The 18,013-nt window shown below is 41.4% G+C and overlaps 1 protein-coding gene across 1 annotated transcript in view; it reads right to left on the bottom strand.

Moving 5' to 3' along the window:
- Positions 1 to 18,013, bottom strand: part of MYO10 (myosin X) — a 243,549-nt gene that overhangs the window by 106,248 nt on the left and 119,288 nt on the right. Inside the window, exons 4-8 of the mRNA XM_077269704.1 lie at positions 15,429 to 15,616; positions 4,367 to 4,501; positions 2,320 to 2,444; positions 2,007 to 2,020; positions 1,838 to 1,922 (exon numbers count right to left, since the gene is read on the bottom strand). Of these exons, the coding sequence (XP_077125819.1) occupies positions 1,838 to 1,922; positions 2,007 to 2,020; positions 2,320 to 2,444; positions 4,367 to 4,501; positions 15,429 to 15,616 (547 nt within the window). The remainder of the gene's footprint in view (positions 1 to 1,837; positions 1,923 to 2,006; positions 2,021 to 2,319; positions 2,445 to 4,366; positions 4,502 to 15,428; positions 15,617 to 18,013) is intronic.

Genomic DNA, 18,013 nt, shown 5'->3' with positions numbered 1-18,013 from the left:
GATGGTTTTGTTGCTGTTTTCCAAATTCCAATGTATGAATAATAGCACAGAGGAAGGAAACCAGACTACATGTTTCTACAGGACACATACACATACTAAATTTAAAGCGGAAAACATGTATTTCTTTTTTAATGGATAGGTAAACACTACTAGACAAATAATTATTACATTTTTTAATGTGTAAGTAAATTATTGTTACCAATTTTATCATATGAAGAAATAGGTTACATTATGGTTTCTCTAATAATAAGTTATTTTCAAATTTTGCAATCTGGAATATTTCAAAAACTACTTGAAAACCCTGTCACCTAAGGGGTATTCCACAAGAATAAATGTATCATAGATGCGGGTCACACCAATGTGACCAACATGTATCTCGACAATAGGGCCTACTTGAGCTATATGCCGGTCCCTTTAGTGGAACCCATCAATGTACTGTATTATACATTTATAGCATAGCCTGTGGATATTCCCTGAAGGTATGAGATGGGAATGCCCCTTTAACTACAAAGATAATTATATAGCATCTGTATGGGACTCTACAATGATGGCCTCATTCAGATGTCTGTTTGCTCACATACGCAATAAAAATGGTACCAGTGAAATTAGCGTTTTGGATCTGATTTTCATCAGTGTTTTTACCATCAGTGTTTTTCACGGATGGATAAAAAATAATTATATAAATTACAAAGCTTCTCCTATTCTTTGCAATCTTAATCACGGGATGATGGATTGCACACCGATGCCGTCCGTATGCTATACGCGATTTTCATGGCCCCACAGACCTGTATTAGTACTTTTCATCTGTGATGCCTTTAAAAACAGACATGTCTTGTGATTTTTGCACAAGCACATGGCCCACAAAAAGGCATGGACATGTGCATAGCACAATCGTTTATAATGGGTGCTTGTTCTATTCATTTAAACCACAGATATAACATGTACGTAAAACACAGACCTCCAAATTAGGGAAAAGGGGGCCTATTTTATCTACACACAAGTATGATTCACTTACGGATAATTGGAAAAGGGGTTTAGAAAATGATATGATGTACTAAAGCTCCATAAGTGCAGATGCACAGGTGTGGCATTTCCTAACATGGCGCACATAGCACAATGCAGTAATACACCTTGATGTAGAAAATCTATATAATTGTAAATCGACACAAAAGGTGACACGGCTGGAGCCACGTAAAATGTCACGTTACCGTTTTCTGCAGCAAGATAAGCTTTCTGAATCATGGTCCAGTTAATTGTTAGGTTAAAGTAATTTACTCGTAACTTGTTTTCTTTGCTGTGATTGTTATTTGTGCCACTACTTCTATTATCCCATAGTGTGACATGATTGAGCTAAATGAGTTAGTCACCAGGTAGTTCATCTCTATACTGTCACTTGCTATGGGTGACTTGTTATCCTCCTCCAAAAGACTTGTATTTAAACACTTTTCAACCATAAAATTGCATTTTTACATTCGAAATAAAAATAATAAGAAACAAGTTGTCGGCAAGGTTCATTCTCCTAGCTGGCACACCTGGACAGACAGCTCCTTTTGTGGTAAGGGAAGGAAAATCTGTCTAGCATTGAGTAGCTTTGTAGGGCCATTCGACCAACTCTTGAGCTACTGTAGGTACTCTATCTAGAAAGCTTACAAGTCAGCGCCATCATATTTCAGCCGTGTGAAGAAGTTGCCTTTCCAAGACTCAGTACTTGCTTTCCCCTTGGTGAACAAAGGATCTCTTAGAACGATAAAGTAACGCAGCAGAAAACGTAAAAATAACATCCAAGACTAATAAAAGAACATCAAGGCCATTTCACCAAAGCCTAATGGATTAATACCTCTCTCTTCCTTCCCAGCTCCTTCCAACAGTGCATAAAATATGTGGTAATTCCTCTCCTCGGGGTTCTGCCGCACAACTCGATTCTACAAAGAGGTAAAAAAAGGCCTTCATTTGTCATTCATCAACGAGTGAGAAAATAACGCAGTAAGTGGCACCAACTCACTAACCTTTTCTAATAAATCTTCATTACGAGAACACAGTAGTTAAAGAGTCACAACCCACGAGCAAGAAATGCAGAAATTATCCATGCATACATTTAAGAGGGCTGAAAACTATTCTTCACTTTATAAATACAAGGCCGACATCTTGACACAAGAAACAATTCTAATTATTATATTAATATTAATCAGTACAACTGCCGTTATTTCTCTATTGTTTAGAGGTGATAAGCGACATCCATCTAGAGGAAATTATGTTCCTGACGGTATAATAAGTAGAAATGAATTTAAAAGGTGCCATTATGTTGCCGTGAAAGGATACAATCTACAATACGTCCGCCCTGAATGTGTCCTTTTTGACATATATGGAGTTGAATAAACTTCCCAAAACGGCTTGAGTTATTATTGTACACAGTCTTCGCGTTCCCGAAGGCTTCCATGATTGGACTACGAGACACAAAGGCAAAAGAAATGGATTTTATGTTGCATCTATAAACAGCAGAGTATTACTAAATAAAATATTGTGCAATGTCTAAATCAGAAATCTGTTTTTACATGCACTACATATTTATAGCAACTACACGATGACCTCCACTGATGACTATAAATGTATTCGTACAATTAGTTTCCAGCATTCCATCTTTGTCTCCTCCTTGCTGAGGTTAATATTGGATCTGAGAGTAGAAAATCAATGTCAAAGAGATCAATATTTCAATGAAAGCTGTATTAAACTTTATGTAAAAATGTGCACAAGTAAAATGTTATAGTAAACTTTACACTGAAATATGTTTTTGTTAATATGCTTCTTCTATGTAAAATTAAGCAAGATTCCTTTTGTAGAGTCTGAGCAACTCCTTCACTTAGCTGTCCAGCTGCTTCTCATACAGCACCATCATTTGAGATAGCAGCAGAAAAGGGGTGAGGAAGAAGAGGGTTGTGTATGGCAGAAGAAAGTTTGGAAAGGAGGATAAAGCAACCAAGTCTAAGAAAGGAAGATCATACCGACTGTACAAAATCAGAGTGCGGATAGGAAGGAAAGTACACGCAGAAGAGGGGGAACAGGTTGTGCATTAGTGTAGAGAAAAACGAGATCACCCACGCCAGACTCTTCAGGAGGAAATCTATTCTAGCTCAGAGATCTCTTGTTGGCTGTAGAAGAGGAAATCAGTATGGGAATAAAGCTGTGCTGAAACTTGAGCGCCTATTAAACGAAGAGCTGGTGGCAAACACTATATCACATAATCTGAAAATGAATGACGTAATGAAGATTGCAGCCTGAAATTCAGTGAAACTTGATTCAAGGTGATGAGTACCAGATATGATATATTTTTATACATTAAAGGTGGTTATAACATTTTTTTAAAAAGTTTTGCATTTTTTTAAATTGTTTAAATGTATAGAAATGTATGTAAAGCAAAAGAAATGTCAAATATTTTTGCAAAAAGTTAAATACATCCTCCTTTGTGCCTACAGCTGCTGTACTGAAATATATGATTACAGACTGCACACAAGCCGCGTGTTACTCTCTATTGGCCCCCTCTCAATTGTTATGGATTAGAAAGAAGACAGAAAAGATGATTGCTGGACTGGATCAAAATAATTATGGTTTGCTTGTAGTCAGAAGTCGTAAAGACTTACAGCTCTTCGTAGAAAACTGTAGTATCATTTTTTATGATGACTACTTGTCTTAAATTTTATTTTACATTTATTAGAGCAATAAAACCAGATAACAAATGTGCACATAATCGCTCATGTATAGAGATTAGGCAAAATGGTAAAAATAAGTGACATTGTCTTTGTACAGAGTGGCATCAAACAAGTTTTGTTCGGCATCTTAAGCTAAGGCGAAGATACACATCTAGGTATGCAATCTGTATTAGCCAAAAGTGACAGCCTGTCATTGAAATAAAACTGATAATATGTTTAACCCTGGGAAGAACTGCGTTGTACCAGGTAATATTTCATCATGCTGAATTCCTTGGCGTCAGTCTTTGGACTTGGTGGTCAGATCTGGGAGAAGCTGGAACGGTACAGTGAGTTCTCAGGTGTACAGCCTCTCATGGTCACCTAGCTGTTATCGTAGCATCATAATTACATTCGTTTATAAAGTATATGAATAACCTTTGCTTTGAAAGCACTGGGCACTCAGGTTTGTAGGAATGTAGTGAAATGATAGTCAGCCGGTCTACCAATAATTGTAATGTCGCAGTACTGGACCACATACAGTAGAAGTCAATGGCTAGTTGCACTTTGGTAGGGCCATGATCATAAGGTGAGACTGTTATATATCACATTGCGTGACAAAATGGATGAGACTACATGGGACATACAAGGCACGAGCACATTTATTTTGTATATTTGACCTTTACCTGCTCTCCAGAATGGCTTGTTCCACGCTTGCTGTCTTTTCTTTTGAAGAAACTTCCAGGGAATGTTGGCTCATTGCAGATAGGTATTTTAGAATGAGCTTTGTGCTTTCTGTCTTCCCTGCCCCACTCTCACCGCTGAAATCAATAAGAAACATTTAGGCATCACCACATAGGAATATGAAGGCAAGACCTTAATATGTAAAAAGTACTGCAGTCTTGTGACGTCCCAATCTGACTTAAAAAGCAACCATCATACTAATTCTATTTCATTAATCAGTGGTACAAAGGAACATAAGAAACTTGTAATGTATTTTAATATTTTTTACTCAAGAATTGAGAATTCTGAGAATGAATCATCAGTCCAGGAGGAGAAAGAAGCAAATTTCTCTTATAAGATATTACAAAGTTACCTAGCTGCATGAGTACTTTATGAAAAAAAAATTAAAACAACAGTTATTCTTTAAAGCATGTCCACCCCCACGTGGATGCACACTGAATAAATAACTATCCACGCTAAACTATTTTTGAGTGCCAAGTTTCTCTATTGTCTCAAGTTTCGGTTATAATGTTTTAGTGCCTGATTCTTGTATCTCAATAATGACCTTAATGTCCGAAACATCTCTTCATATGTGTGCCAAAAACATTTTATTGCACCACTCCACTCATCGTGTGCTAATTTCCCTGGACTAGTCCGGTGGGGCTTCGCTTCCCCTATACTACAATGGCTATAATCATGCCCCATCCCCTGGGTATCATTAATGGCCTTATCTTTGTCATCTCAAAGTCACTGAAATCTTGTCCTTCTTGTTGATATGCAAAGATGCAATGAAATCAGACATACTCTCTCCAGCTTCATGGGTGCACTACGTATGTCCATGTATCCAAAGCAATGTCTAGCCCAACCAGCTGGCAGCACAAAGCATCCCCCCAGTTTATCTAGTACAGCGAGACTTGGTGTCATTAGGCCTGTCTAGGCATAAGAAGAGTGCCAATGAACCTGGGGGGCGGTCACTTGGCTTTACTGTCCATGCTCATAGAGCAAGGCAAAACTTCCAGTAACCTGGAGATGACATAGACAATGGGGAGGACAAATCTCGTGACCAGCAGAGCGCGATTACTGCATCTGAGGCTGGACTAGCGGGGGATAGGTGGAGGCCTGCCATACCAGGCTGGCATATGATGTAAGGTGCAATTATAGTTATTATAATATAATAATAATAATTATGGCACACATATGAAGAGATGTTTTCGACATCAAGTACATTTGTGGGATACAAGTATAGGGCTCTAGAACATTATGGTGGAACTTTGAAAGAATTGGGCGACCTGGCAAAAAATATTCTTAATGTAAAGATTATAATCTAGGTCTAACATTGTCTTTGTAGATGATGAAATTACAGCTGTAAAGCGCCTTACACACTCAACCATATCCAGGATTTCTGCTATTTTATTTTGTATATTTCCAGAAACTAAAAACAGTAAAATAAAGAAAAGGACTAGCAGACAAATACACTGAAAGACAAAAAAGATCTCAGTTATTCAAGGGTTAATGTGGCTGGGTTTCGCTGCAAAGTACAGTATGGTACTTCCATTTATTCTTTTATGTCTATATAGAATTATAAGCTCAGAAAGTAATTCAGAAGAATTGACATAATATGAGGGAAACCGCACAAGCGGCCATATAATACAATAATCTGTCTCCTTAATCAGGTTTGGACGGCAGGAGACAAATTACAAAAAAAATACTTTGATGTCCCCTCTTGCATCAAACCACTATATTGCTGTGATAAAACTGACAGTAAAGCAAATGTTATCTGCAAAAAAAGCACTGTCAGCAGATCAAAAATTCTGTCTGCACTTTATTACGGTATGTATTTTAAACACTTTCTGCACCATCGGCGCCAAGGGAGCATGGCCTTACATGGCATTGCTTGTCGGGAAAGGAGCAGAATTGTGGCACAAACCTCTGGCATACAGTAAGGCGACACATTCTTACAGCTGGATGGATATATGAAGCAGCATGAGCCGTGAGGTAAACTGGGGCAGTCTAAGTTTGCACTACCTAACAACTAAACAGTATTTGCCCCAGCGTTGTAAACCTTTGGTCAGTCCAAACACCATCTTCCTGAGGCCACTTTCTTCTGCTTACCCCTTCTTACCCCCAGAAACCAAAAGACCAGTGTCACACATTCTCCCCTCCACTCCCATCACACCCAGATTCTTTCTCCTAGTCTCTTCTATCACCCGCTACTGGCTTTGACTTGCAAATACTGATGTAACATACTGACCAAGTACTGAACGTGCGAACGTGGCCTAAATACCTATGAAAAGTGGCCAATAATTATTAACATATTAAAGAAGTCTATACAAAGTCCCCCAAAATTGCCCAGTTATTTAGCATTAGGAATAGCAGGCAGTTACCATATGATAATCACATAAAACCCCTTCAATAAACAGACTTATCTATCTGGACTGTGAGTTGCTCATGATTGGGACTTAGTCTGGATCATTTTTACTTTATTTGTAATACTTCCTTTCAGGTTTTGAGCATTTTCCATTTTTTTGCAGAAAATGTGGTCTTTCTAACACCAATACAGCATATATTTCTGTATTCTATTGGTTAGCAAGAAATTGCCAGTGCTTACGTCTGAAGCCTTTCCCTAAATATGTGCAAGACCAAGCAATAAAAATAATTGGTTAACCTTTTCTTTTTCATTTGCTGCCGGTTTCTACATGATCTCTTCCTAGACTGTAAATTGAATGTGATCCACTAGGGGGAGCCATGGACATAACATATTGCACCTCCTCTCCCATCAGGACATTTGCTATAATAATCCTACGTTATATTTGCAGCTTAATTTCAGGACTATGTGTCATCAACCTAAGTCTTCTCAAGCAGAGTTATCTCAGGACAAACCATATCCATGAAGTCAGGGAACCATCAGTGAGACGTTACCAGCAGACGCAAACAGTGAGCTAAAAAGGATGTGACTAAATAATAGACGTAATAGACAACTGAAATAAAAGATAATTTTTTTTTAATCTAAATTTCTCGTTATATGCCAACAGTCATAACAATTAAATAGTTTACTTGAAGATGCACACTTGGGAATTAAACTATGACATGGCCTCATATTACCAGAGAGCAAGAAATTGGTACTCCTGGCACTGAAAGCCCAGCTACGAGTAGGAAATTATGTTTATTCCTCCCTGGCAGCACCTGGCTTTCAGTTATAGAGGCCGGTGCAGCTCAAGTCACCGCTCAGTGCATAGTGCACACTGTAACAGCCTTAACCGTGGCTCAGCACTGACTGACAGCCGGCTCAGCAGTGCATCAGTACAGAGCTGGCTGTTAGTCTGCCACTAGTCTGTCTGTGCAGTTACTGAAGTTACGGTCCGTCTCTAAGACTGAAAGCCACAGGCTACCAGGATGAATAAAGTTCATTTACTACCGGTAGTCGAGCTTTCATTTTGATTCATCATGGCTTTAGAATGTTATTAACCTGCAGATTATTCCCATATCTGCATAATAGCGTTTTTTGACATGACAGGTGTTGTGAATTCTGTTCTCGAACTCCCTCCGGTGGTTATGAATGGTACTTCGGCGAGTTCTGTCCATGGACTCCCTCTGGTGGCTGTGAGTGGAGCTGCTGGTTCTGAGGTTCCTTCCTCAGCTGACCTCGTTTAGTCCTAGGCTGGCTGCTCTATTTAACTCCACTTAGATCGTTACTGGATGCCAGCTGTCAATGTCCTAGTACTGGTTCAGTTTGCTCTTGGATCTTTCAGATGACCTGTCTACTCCAGCAAAAGCTAAGTCCCTGCTAGCTTATTTGTTTACCACTGTTTTTTTGTCCAGCTTGCTATCATGATTCTGCCTGGCTAGCTGGAAGCTCTGGGATGCAGAGTGGCACCTCCACGCCGTGAGTCGGTGTGGGGTCTCTTTTGCACACTCTGAGTGGTTTTTTGGTAGTTTTTTATGCTGACCACAAAGATAACTAAACAGACTTGAGGATAGAAAAGGTAAGTCTGGCCTCCTTTGCTGAAACCTATTTCATTCCTGTGTTTGTGACTTCCATCTTAACTCACAGTCAATACGTGTGGGGGGCTGCCTATTTCTTTGGGGAATTTCTCTGAGGCAAGTTAGGCCTTATTTTCTATCTTTAGGGGTAGTTAGCTCTTAGGCTGTGAAGAGGTGTCTAGGCAGAGTCAGGTACGCTCCACGGCTATTTCTAGTTGTTGTGATAGGATTAGGGGTTGCGGTCAGCAGAGCTCCCACTTCCCAGAGCTTGTCCTGTATTACTAGTTTGCTCATCAGGTCATTCCTAGTGCTCCTAACCACCAGGTCATCATAACAGTACAGCTGGCCCGTAAAGTGTTAATGCATCTCAATAGAGGGATAAAGGAAGTTCTGAGACCATTTTTTTTTTTTTCCTCTGCAGCGTGTTTTGTTTTTCTGTTCCCCTAAATCTCTGGGTGGTTCAGGACACAGGTGTAGATATGGACATTCAAGGTCTGTCCTCTTGTGTGGATCAACTCACTGCAAGAGTACAAGGCATTCAAGATTATGTAGTTCAGAACCCGATGTTGGAACCCAGAATTCCAATTCCTGATTTGTTTTCTGGGGATAGATCTAAGTTCCTGAATTTCAAAAATAATTGTAGACTGTTTTTTGCTTTGAAACCCCGCTCCTCTGGTGACCCCATTCAGCAAGTAAAAATCATTATTTCTTTGCTACGTGGCGACCCTCAAGACTGGGCATTTTCCCTTGCGCCAGGAGATCCTGCATTGCGTAATGTAGATGCGTTTTTTCTGGCGCTTGGGTTGCTTTATGATGAACCAGATTCAGTGGATCAGGCAGAGAAAATCTTGCTGGCTTTGTGTCAGGGTCAGGATGAAGCGGAGGTATATTGTCAGAAGTTTAGAAAGTGGTCTGTGCTTACTCAGTGGAATGCGTGTGCCCTGGCGGCAATTTTCAGAAAGGGTCTTTCTGAAGCCCTTAAGGATGTTATGGTGGGATTCCCCACGCCTGCTGGTCTGAATGAGTCTATGTCCTTGGCCATTCAGATCGATCGACGCTTACGTGAGCGCAAAACTGTGCACCATTTGGCGGTATCTTCTGAGCAGAGGCCGGAGCCTATGCAATGTGATAGGACCTTGACCAGAGCTGAACGGCAAGAATACAGACGTCAGAATGGGCTGTGTTTTTACTGTGGTGACTCCACTCATGCTATCTCTGATTGTCCTAAACGCACTAAGCGGTTCGCTAGGTCTGCCACCATTGGTACGGTACAGCCAAAATTTCTTTTGTCCGTTACTCTGATTTGCTCTTTGTCATCCTATTCTGTTATGGCATTTGTGGATTCAGGCGCTGCCCTGAATTTGATGGACTTGGAGTTTGCCAGGCGCTGTGGTTTTTCCTTGGAGCCTTTACAGTGTCCTATTCCATTGAGAGGAATTGATGCTACGCCTTTGGCCAAGAATAAGCCTCAGTACTGGACTCAATTGACCATGTGCATGGCTCCTGCACATCAGGAGGATGTTCGCTTTTTGGTGTTGCATAATCTGCATGATGTGGTCGTTCTGGGTTTGCCATGGCTACAAGTCCATAATCCAGTATTGGATTGGAAATCAATGTCTGTGTCCAGTTGGGGTTGTCAAGGGGTACATGGGGATGTCCCATTGTTGTCAATTTCATCTTCCCATCCTTCTGAAGTCCCTGAGTTCTTGTCAGATTACCGGGATGTATTTGATGAGCCCAAATCCAGTGCCCTACCTCCTCATAGGGATTGTGATTGTGCTATTAATTTGATTCCTGGTAGTAAGTTTCCGAAGGGCCGACTGTTCAATTTATCTGTGCCAGAACACGCCGCTATGTGGAGTTATGTAAAAGAGTCCTTGGAGAAAGGGCATATTCGCCCGTCGTCATCACCGTTGGGAGCAGGGTTCTTTTTTGTGGCCAGGAAGGATGGTTCTCTGAGACCTTGTATAGATTACCGCCTTCTCAATAAAATTACCGTCAAATTTCAGTACCCTTTGCCGCTACTGTCTGATTTGTTTGCTCGGATTAAGGGGGCTAGCTGGTTCACTAAGATAGATCTTCGAGGGGCGTATAATCTTGTGCGTATTAAACAGGGCGATGAATGGAAAACAGCATTTAATACGCCCGAGGGTCATTTTGAGTACCTGGTGATGCCATTCGGGCTTTCTAATGCTCCATCTGTGTTTCAGTCCTTTATGCATGACATCTTCCGAAAGTACCTGGATCGATTCATGATTGTATATTTGGATGATATTTTGGTCTTTTTGGACGATTGGGAGTCTCATGTGAAGCAGGTCAGAATGGTGTTCCAGGTCCTTCGTGCTAATTCCTTGTTTGTGAAGGGGTCTAAATGTCTCTTTGGAGTTCAGAAGGTTTCATTTTTGGGCTTCATTTTTTCCCCTTCTACTATCGAGATGGATCCTTTTAAAGTTCAGGCCATTTATGATTGGACTCAGCCTACTTCTGTGAAGAGCCTGCAGAAATTCCTGGGCTTTGCTAATTTTTACCGTCGCTTCATCGCTAATTCTTCTAGTGTTGTTAAACCATTGACTGATTTAACCAAGAAAGGTGCGGATGTGGTCAATTGGTCCTCTTCGGCCGTTGAGGCTTTTCAGGAGTTGAAGCGTCGTTTTTCTTCTGCCCCTGTGTTGTGTCAGCCAGATGTTTCGCTCCCGTTTCAGGTCGAGGTGGATGCTTCTGAGATTGGAGCAGGGGCTGTTCTATCTCAAAGAGGTTCTGATGGCTCGGTGATGAAGCCATGTGCTTTCTTTTCTAGAAAGTTTTCGCCTGCTGAGCGCAATTATGATGTGGGCATTCGAGAGTTGTTGGCTATGAAGTGGGAGTTCGAGGAGTGGCGACATTGGCTTGAAGGAGCCAAGCATCGCGTGGTGGTCTTGACGGATCACAAGAATTTGACTTATCTCGAGTCTGCCAAGCGGTTGAATCCTAGACAGGCTCGATGGTCGCTGTTTTTCTCCCGCTTCGATTTTGTGGTTTCGTACCTTCCGGGTTCTAAGAATGTGAAGGCTGATGCCCTTTCAAGGAGTTTTGTGCCTGATTCTCCGGGAGTTCCTGAGCCGGCTGGTATTCTCAAAGAGGGGGTAATTTTGTCTGCCATCTCCCCTGATTTGCGGCGGGTGCTGCAGGAGTTTCAGGCTGATAGACCTGACCGTTGCCCAGCGGAGAAACTGTTTGTCCCTGATAGATGGACTAGTAGAGTTATCTCTGAGGTTCATTGTTCGGTGTTGGCCGGTCATCCTGGAATCTTTGGTACCAGGGATTTGGTGGCTAGATCCTTTTGGTGGCCTTCCTTGTCACGGGATGTGCGTTCTTTTGTGCAGTCCTGTGGGACTTGTGCTCGGGCTAAGCCCTGCTGTTCTCGTGCCAGTGGGTTGCTTTTGCCCTTGCCGGTCCCGAAAAGGCCCTGGACGCATATTTCCATGGATTTTATTTCAGATCTCCCTGTCTCTCAAAGGATGTCGGTTATCTGGGTGGTTTGTGATCGCTTCTCTAAGATGGTCCATTTGGTAGCTTTGCCTAAATTGCCTTCCTCCTCTGATTTGGTTCCATTGTTTTTCCAGCACGTGGTTCGTTTACATGGCATTCCGTAGAACATCGTGTCGGACAGAGGTTCCCAGTTTGTTTCGAGGTTTTGGCGGTCCTTTTGTGCTAAGATGGGCATTGATTTGTCTTTTTCTTCAGCTTTCCATCCTCAGACAAATGGCCAAACCGAACGAACCAATCAGACTTTGGAGACATATCTGAGATGCTTTGTTTCTGCTGATCAGGATGATTGGGTGTCCTTCTTGCCTTTGGCTGAGTTCGCCCTTAATAATCGGGCCAGCTCGGCCACTTTGGTTTCGCCTTTTTTCTGTAATTCTGGTTTCCACCCTCGTTTTTCTTCAGGACAGGTTGAGCCTTCGGACTGTCCTGGTGTGGATTCTGTGGTGGACAGGTTGCAGCAGATTTGGACTCACGTGGTGGACAATTTGACATTGTCCCAGGAGAAGGCTCAACGTTTCGCTAACCGCCGTCGCTGTGTTGGTCCCCGACTTTGTGTTGGGGATTTGGTTTGGTTATCGTCTCGTTATGTTCCTATGAAGGTTTCGTCTCCTAAGTTTAAGCCTCATTTCATTGGTCCTTATAAGATTTCTGAAATTCTTAATCCTGTGTCATTTCGTTTGGACCTTCCAGCTTCTTTCGCCATCCATAATGTGTTCCATAGGTCGTTACTGCGGAGATATGTGGCTCCTATGGTTCCCTCCGTCGACCCTCCTGCCCCGGTGTTGGTTGAGGGGGAGTTGGAGTATGTGGTGGAGAAGATTTTGGATTCTCGTATTTCGAGACGGAAACTTCAGTACCTATTCAAGTGGAAAGGTTATGGTCAGGAGGATAATTCCTGGGTGGTTGCCTCTGATGTTCATGCTGCCGATCTTGTTCGTGCCTTTCATTTGGCTCGTCCTGATCAGCCTGGGGGCTCTGGTGAGGGTTCGGTGACCCCTCCTCAAGGGGGGGGGGTACTGTTGTGAATTCTGTTCTCGAACTCCCTCCGGTGGTTATGAATGGTACTTCGGCGAGTTCTGTCCATGGACTCCCTCTGGTGGCTGTGAGTGGAGCTGCTGGTTCTGAGGTTCCTTCCTCAGCTGACCTCGTTTAGTCCTAGGCTGGCTGCTCTATTTAACTCCACTTAGATTGTTACTGGATCCCAGCTGTCAATGTCCTAGTACTGGTTCAGTTTGCTCTTGGATCTTTCAGATGACCTGTCTACTCCAGCAAAAGCTAAGTCCCTGCTAGCTTATTTGTTTACCACTGTTTTTTTGTCCAGCTTGCTATCATGATTCTGCCTGGCTAGCTGGAAGCTCTGGGATGCAGAGTGGCACCTCCACGCCGTGAGTCGGTGTGGTGTCTCTTTTGCACACTCTGCATGGTTTTTTGGTAGTTTTTTTATGCTGACCGCAAAGATACCTTTTCTATCCTCAAGTCTGTTTAGTTAAGTCTGGCCTCCTTTGCTGAAACCTATTTCATTCCTGTGTTTGTGACTTCCATCTTAACTCACAGTCAATACGTGTGGGGGGCTGCCTATTTCTTTGGGGAATTTCTCTGAGGCAAGTTAGGCCTTATTTTCTATCTTTAGGGGTAGTTAGCTCTTAGGCTGTGAAGAGGCGTCTAGGCAGAGTCAGGTACGCTCCACGGCTATTTCTAGTTGTTGTGATAGGATTAGGGGTTGCGGTCAGCAGAGCTCCCACTTCCCAGAGCTTGTCCTGTATTACTAGTTTGCTCATCAGGTCATTCCTAGTGCTCCTAACCACCAGGTCATCATAACAGACAGGTTCCCTTTAAATGGATGACTTTGGTCCTCAACACAAATTAAAGTAGGACATGTGTAAAAGGCATTTGGGGCCCGATTCATTAAAGCATTTACGCCTGTCTTTTGTTGAGTTATTTGTGCTTTGCTTCAGTCTGCGTAAAATCCATCTTTCCATTTGTACCTTTTCTATCTTGTGTTCTTTCTTTTTTTAGGTTGCAGTTTACAGATGTTCACCTGTTTCATCATTTGTTACTTTTCAAAAAGTTGCATAATTTGTATGTAAATTTTTTCCAGTCCCTACTAAATTGATTTTATGTACACATTTTTGCACCATTTTGCAAAATCATGCAATGTTTTGCACTAAAAGTAACAAAAAAGTTGAAGACAAAATAGAAACTATTTTCTAACTCTAAATTCAAAAATGCGTGCACCATTTTGAAAACTTTGGTTCTAAAAAGCAGTAACGAATACCACAGGGCAAAAACCCATTAATTAATCGTAATGCATCCATGAGAAATCTGCTAGGCCTCACTCAGACATGTGGCACACACTTGTTGTATCCGTTTTTTTACTGATATAACACATACCATTATAATCTATGCTGCTATTCACATGTCCGTGTTTTTGACGGACCAAGCGTCTGTGCAAAATACATGGAGACATGTCTGTCTTCTTCAGGCAGCATGGATTACAAGGGCCAATACAAGTCTATGGGTCCGTGAAAAACACGTTCAGTACATGGATGGCATCCGTGTATCATCCGTTTGTTGGACTTGTTTAACACTGCAAAGTATAGGAGAAGCTTCACAATTTATTTATTTCTTTATCAGTAAAAACCACTGATGACACAATGTTGGTAAAAATGGACACACAGACCATAAATTGATGGTAAAAATGGACACACTGATGGCATCGGTACCATTGTTTCATGTACGTATTTAAACATGGACATGTGAATGAGGCGTTAAGTAAATTGATAGAACATGTACAACAAAAACTGATATGTGAAAGAGACTTAAATGAATGCACAGCATACTATTTGTACACCTCAATGCAGCTGTATCACTACATCACACTTCAATACAAGTGAATGAAGAAGACAACCAGGTACAAATTACATGACTTTTCCATTTGCTTCTATTGAACTGCATCAAATTCTGAAAAAGCGTAAAATTCAGGTTGTGTGTCTATAGTGCACCAGAAAGCACACGTTTAGCAACCGACTAAAATCTGCAAGCAAGGTACATATTGATCAGTAAATCTTACAAGTGTACTTTTCCTTGTGACTCTGGCATGCTTTCGTAACTAGAACACAATTGAATTCGGTTTCACTTGATGCTCAAAGTAGCTAATTTTAGGTAATTTCTATAAGGGCTCGTTCAGATGGACTCACCAATAAAATTCAATGCAGCTGTTCAGATGACAGATTTTTCAAACAGACCCAGAGTATGTAAAAAAACAGATGTCATACGGATCATCTGTGTAGTATTTGAATTTTACCCTGCACATTTTAATATGTTGATAAAAATAGATCTCATGCAGATGTAGAAAACGGACAAACGGATGCCACGAGGAATAAAATGTTCTGAGCTTTCTGGATGAAACTCGGACAAATGTTTTATATGCTCGTCTGACCCTGGCCTAAATCAGAGATTATATTTACTTTTCATCCTCAAAATATACCTTATACATTTGATGCTGCATATATTACTCGCCTGATGAGAACACATTGATTGTCATGTCGCTTCCATAGGCAGCGGTAGCATTCATTGGCAACAGCAAAGATGTGAGGGGGGATTTCTCCCAAGTGGTGCCGGCTGTATAACTCCACTGTGTTTCGGTCATATAAACCAGGTATCAGCTTGTAGGGATTGACAGAAGCAAGTATAGAGCCGATATAAGTCTGAAATAAAGCATAACAAAAATTAGCATAAATATATATGACATATAAATGTCTATGTATAAAGTTGTACAGCCCCACATGTGTGAATGCAGCATATAATACAGCACTGCCAACTATTTCACGTTTCTTCTTATTATTTATAAAGAACAGTATTTTACACTGACGGTAATCACTCCCTTTCACCAGTAAGGCTAGGGTCACATTGCGTTATGTGACCGCGTTTAACGGACTACGTTACACCGCGGCATAACGCGGTGTTAACGTAGTCCGTTAACGCCGCCATAGCCTGTAATGGTGAGCGCATCGCTAGCGCACGCCCACATTGGGCGGGCGCTAGCGATGTCGCGTCATTTGAGTGACGGACCTCGGACGCTGCTTGCAGCGTCCGCGGCGCGCCTGAGGTCCGTTCCTCGCTAGTGCAGATCGGGGATCTGCGCTAGCGGGGACGCCGAACGCGGACCCTAGAGAAGCATTGCGTTAGCGCAATTCGCTAGCGCTATGCGCTTAACGGATTGCCCTAACGCAATGTGAACCTAGCCTTAGACCTCAACCTGTCAGATACACACATAGGTCTACAGGGTCCTTTTTCTATTTGTGGAGACCATCAAGCTGGCATAGGGAGACAGGCCAAGCAATGATTTCTGTGAAAAAAATATGCAAATATCGTAAGTCCTCCCGCAAAACAAAGCAAGCTGACTTTCTTGTGCCATCTACTGGAGGTGGCCACCCAGAAGTCAATGTTGACGTCTGCCGCATGACTTTCCTTCTGGAAAAGACCCTGGTTTGATTATTATATACCATCATATTCTGCAGCTCTTTAGAAACATTATCACTGTCCCCATTGAGGCACATAATGGTAATTCCCTATTAGTATGATTTTGAACAGTGTAAATACTTGTAGGAAACCCACACAAACACGAGGAGAACATATAAACTCCTTTCAGATGTTGTTCTTGGTGGGATTTGACCCATCGCTGTAAGGCAACAGTGATATCCACTCGGCTACTATTTGTCAAATTTGTCAATGACAAAATCCTTAATCATATGACAAAGCCTGACTTATAGGGTAGACAACTGCAATGGCACTTTCTAACTTTTGTAGAACTAGTCTACATACACACATATAAAAATAGTCCTCTGTTCTAGGAAAGCAGTGAATGTCCCAGAAAAAAAATGAAAAATCCAAATAGTAAATGCAACTTTTTTTTAGATAAATATAGCATATATAGCAGATAAAAACGTATAAAAACATGAATCTTAAAACAGAAAAGCATAAATAGCCTGATGGTGCAAGTACAGAAGGTAATAAATATACTAATGTGGCTACATACAGGAACAGGTATCACTCACTAAATAAGGGGGTACTCAAACTTTTCTGCACACATATAGCCGCCCACTAAAAGATCATTATGATTAGTAATTTTTACCTGTGAAATGGAATCTTTTATGAACAGCGGGGCGATTACCAGGCATCGCTTCCCTCCACCCCGACGCACGTTTCACCTTGCTTCTTCCAGGGGTGCACCTTTGTTTTTATCTGCTATATACGCTTTATTTACCTAATAAAATTTGAATTTACTATTTGGACTTTTCACTTTTTTTATTCAATACTTTCCTAGTACAGTGGATTATATTTTATGTTTAGTGTTATCCACTAAAACCCCCTATTTAATGGACATTTATGGTATAAACTTATACACACATATAAAATAGAGAACTAAGAAGACAACCATGTAAACACAGGGAGATGTTCAGATTTTAATTCAACATCCCAATTTAGTGAGCTATCAATAATGTCCACTAAGCTACTGTGCTGTTCAAGCATGTGCATAGGTTAGAAGCTATTGTAGTGGATGCAGTACTTATTGCCTTAAAAGCATTGTACAAGGTTAGCAAACATGGCTTTTTGCTTGCAGTAACACACCACTCCTTTCCATGGGTTGGGGGTGGTATTACTAAGCTCCAATGACATTAATAGGGCTGATCTGTAAGATCACACACAGTCTGTGGACAGGAAGCCATGTTTTCTAAGCCTCCACAACACAACAAGGTCTTATTTTGGAGATCTATGGTGTAAAATATAAATGTCTGATGACTGACTCTCGCAAGTGTCCTTACTGCGCCTCTATCTATAGCTTCTACCACACTGTGGGCCTTATTCATCAAGACTGGTGTTTTGTCTTTTTTTGTCTTGATGAACTGAGCACAGCAGTAAGATGCGCCAAATTCATTAAGAGGCATGTGTCTCTAAAGAATTTGGTTCTTCCCTCAATTGCTACACGCCACCTCCAAAAATGTTACTACACTCTGACTGGAGTACATTTCTGGTGTAATGTTTGCCCCCTTAGTGGTGTAAATTATCATATATTAGTCAGGCACGCTAAGTTCCACCTTATC

The sequence above is a fragment of the Ranitomeya variabilis genome, chromosome 6 (genome assembly GCF_051348905.1).
Source record: "Ranitomeya variabilis isolate aRanVar5 chromosome 6, aRanVar5.hap1, whole genome shotgun sequence".
NCBI lineage: Eukaryota > Metazoa > Chordata > Amphibia > Anura > Dendrobatidae > Ranitomeya > Ranitomeya variabilis.
This window is presented reverse-complemented; position numbering and strand designations above follow the sequence as displayed.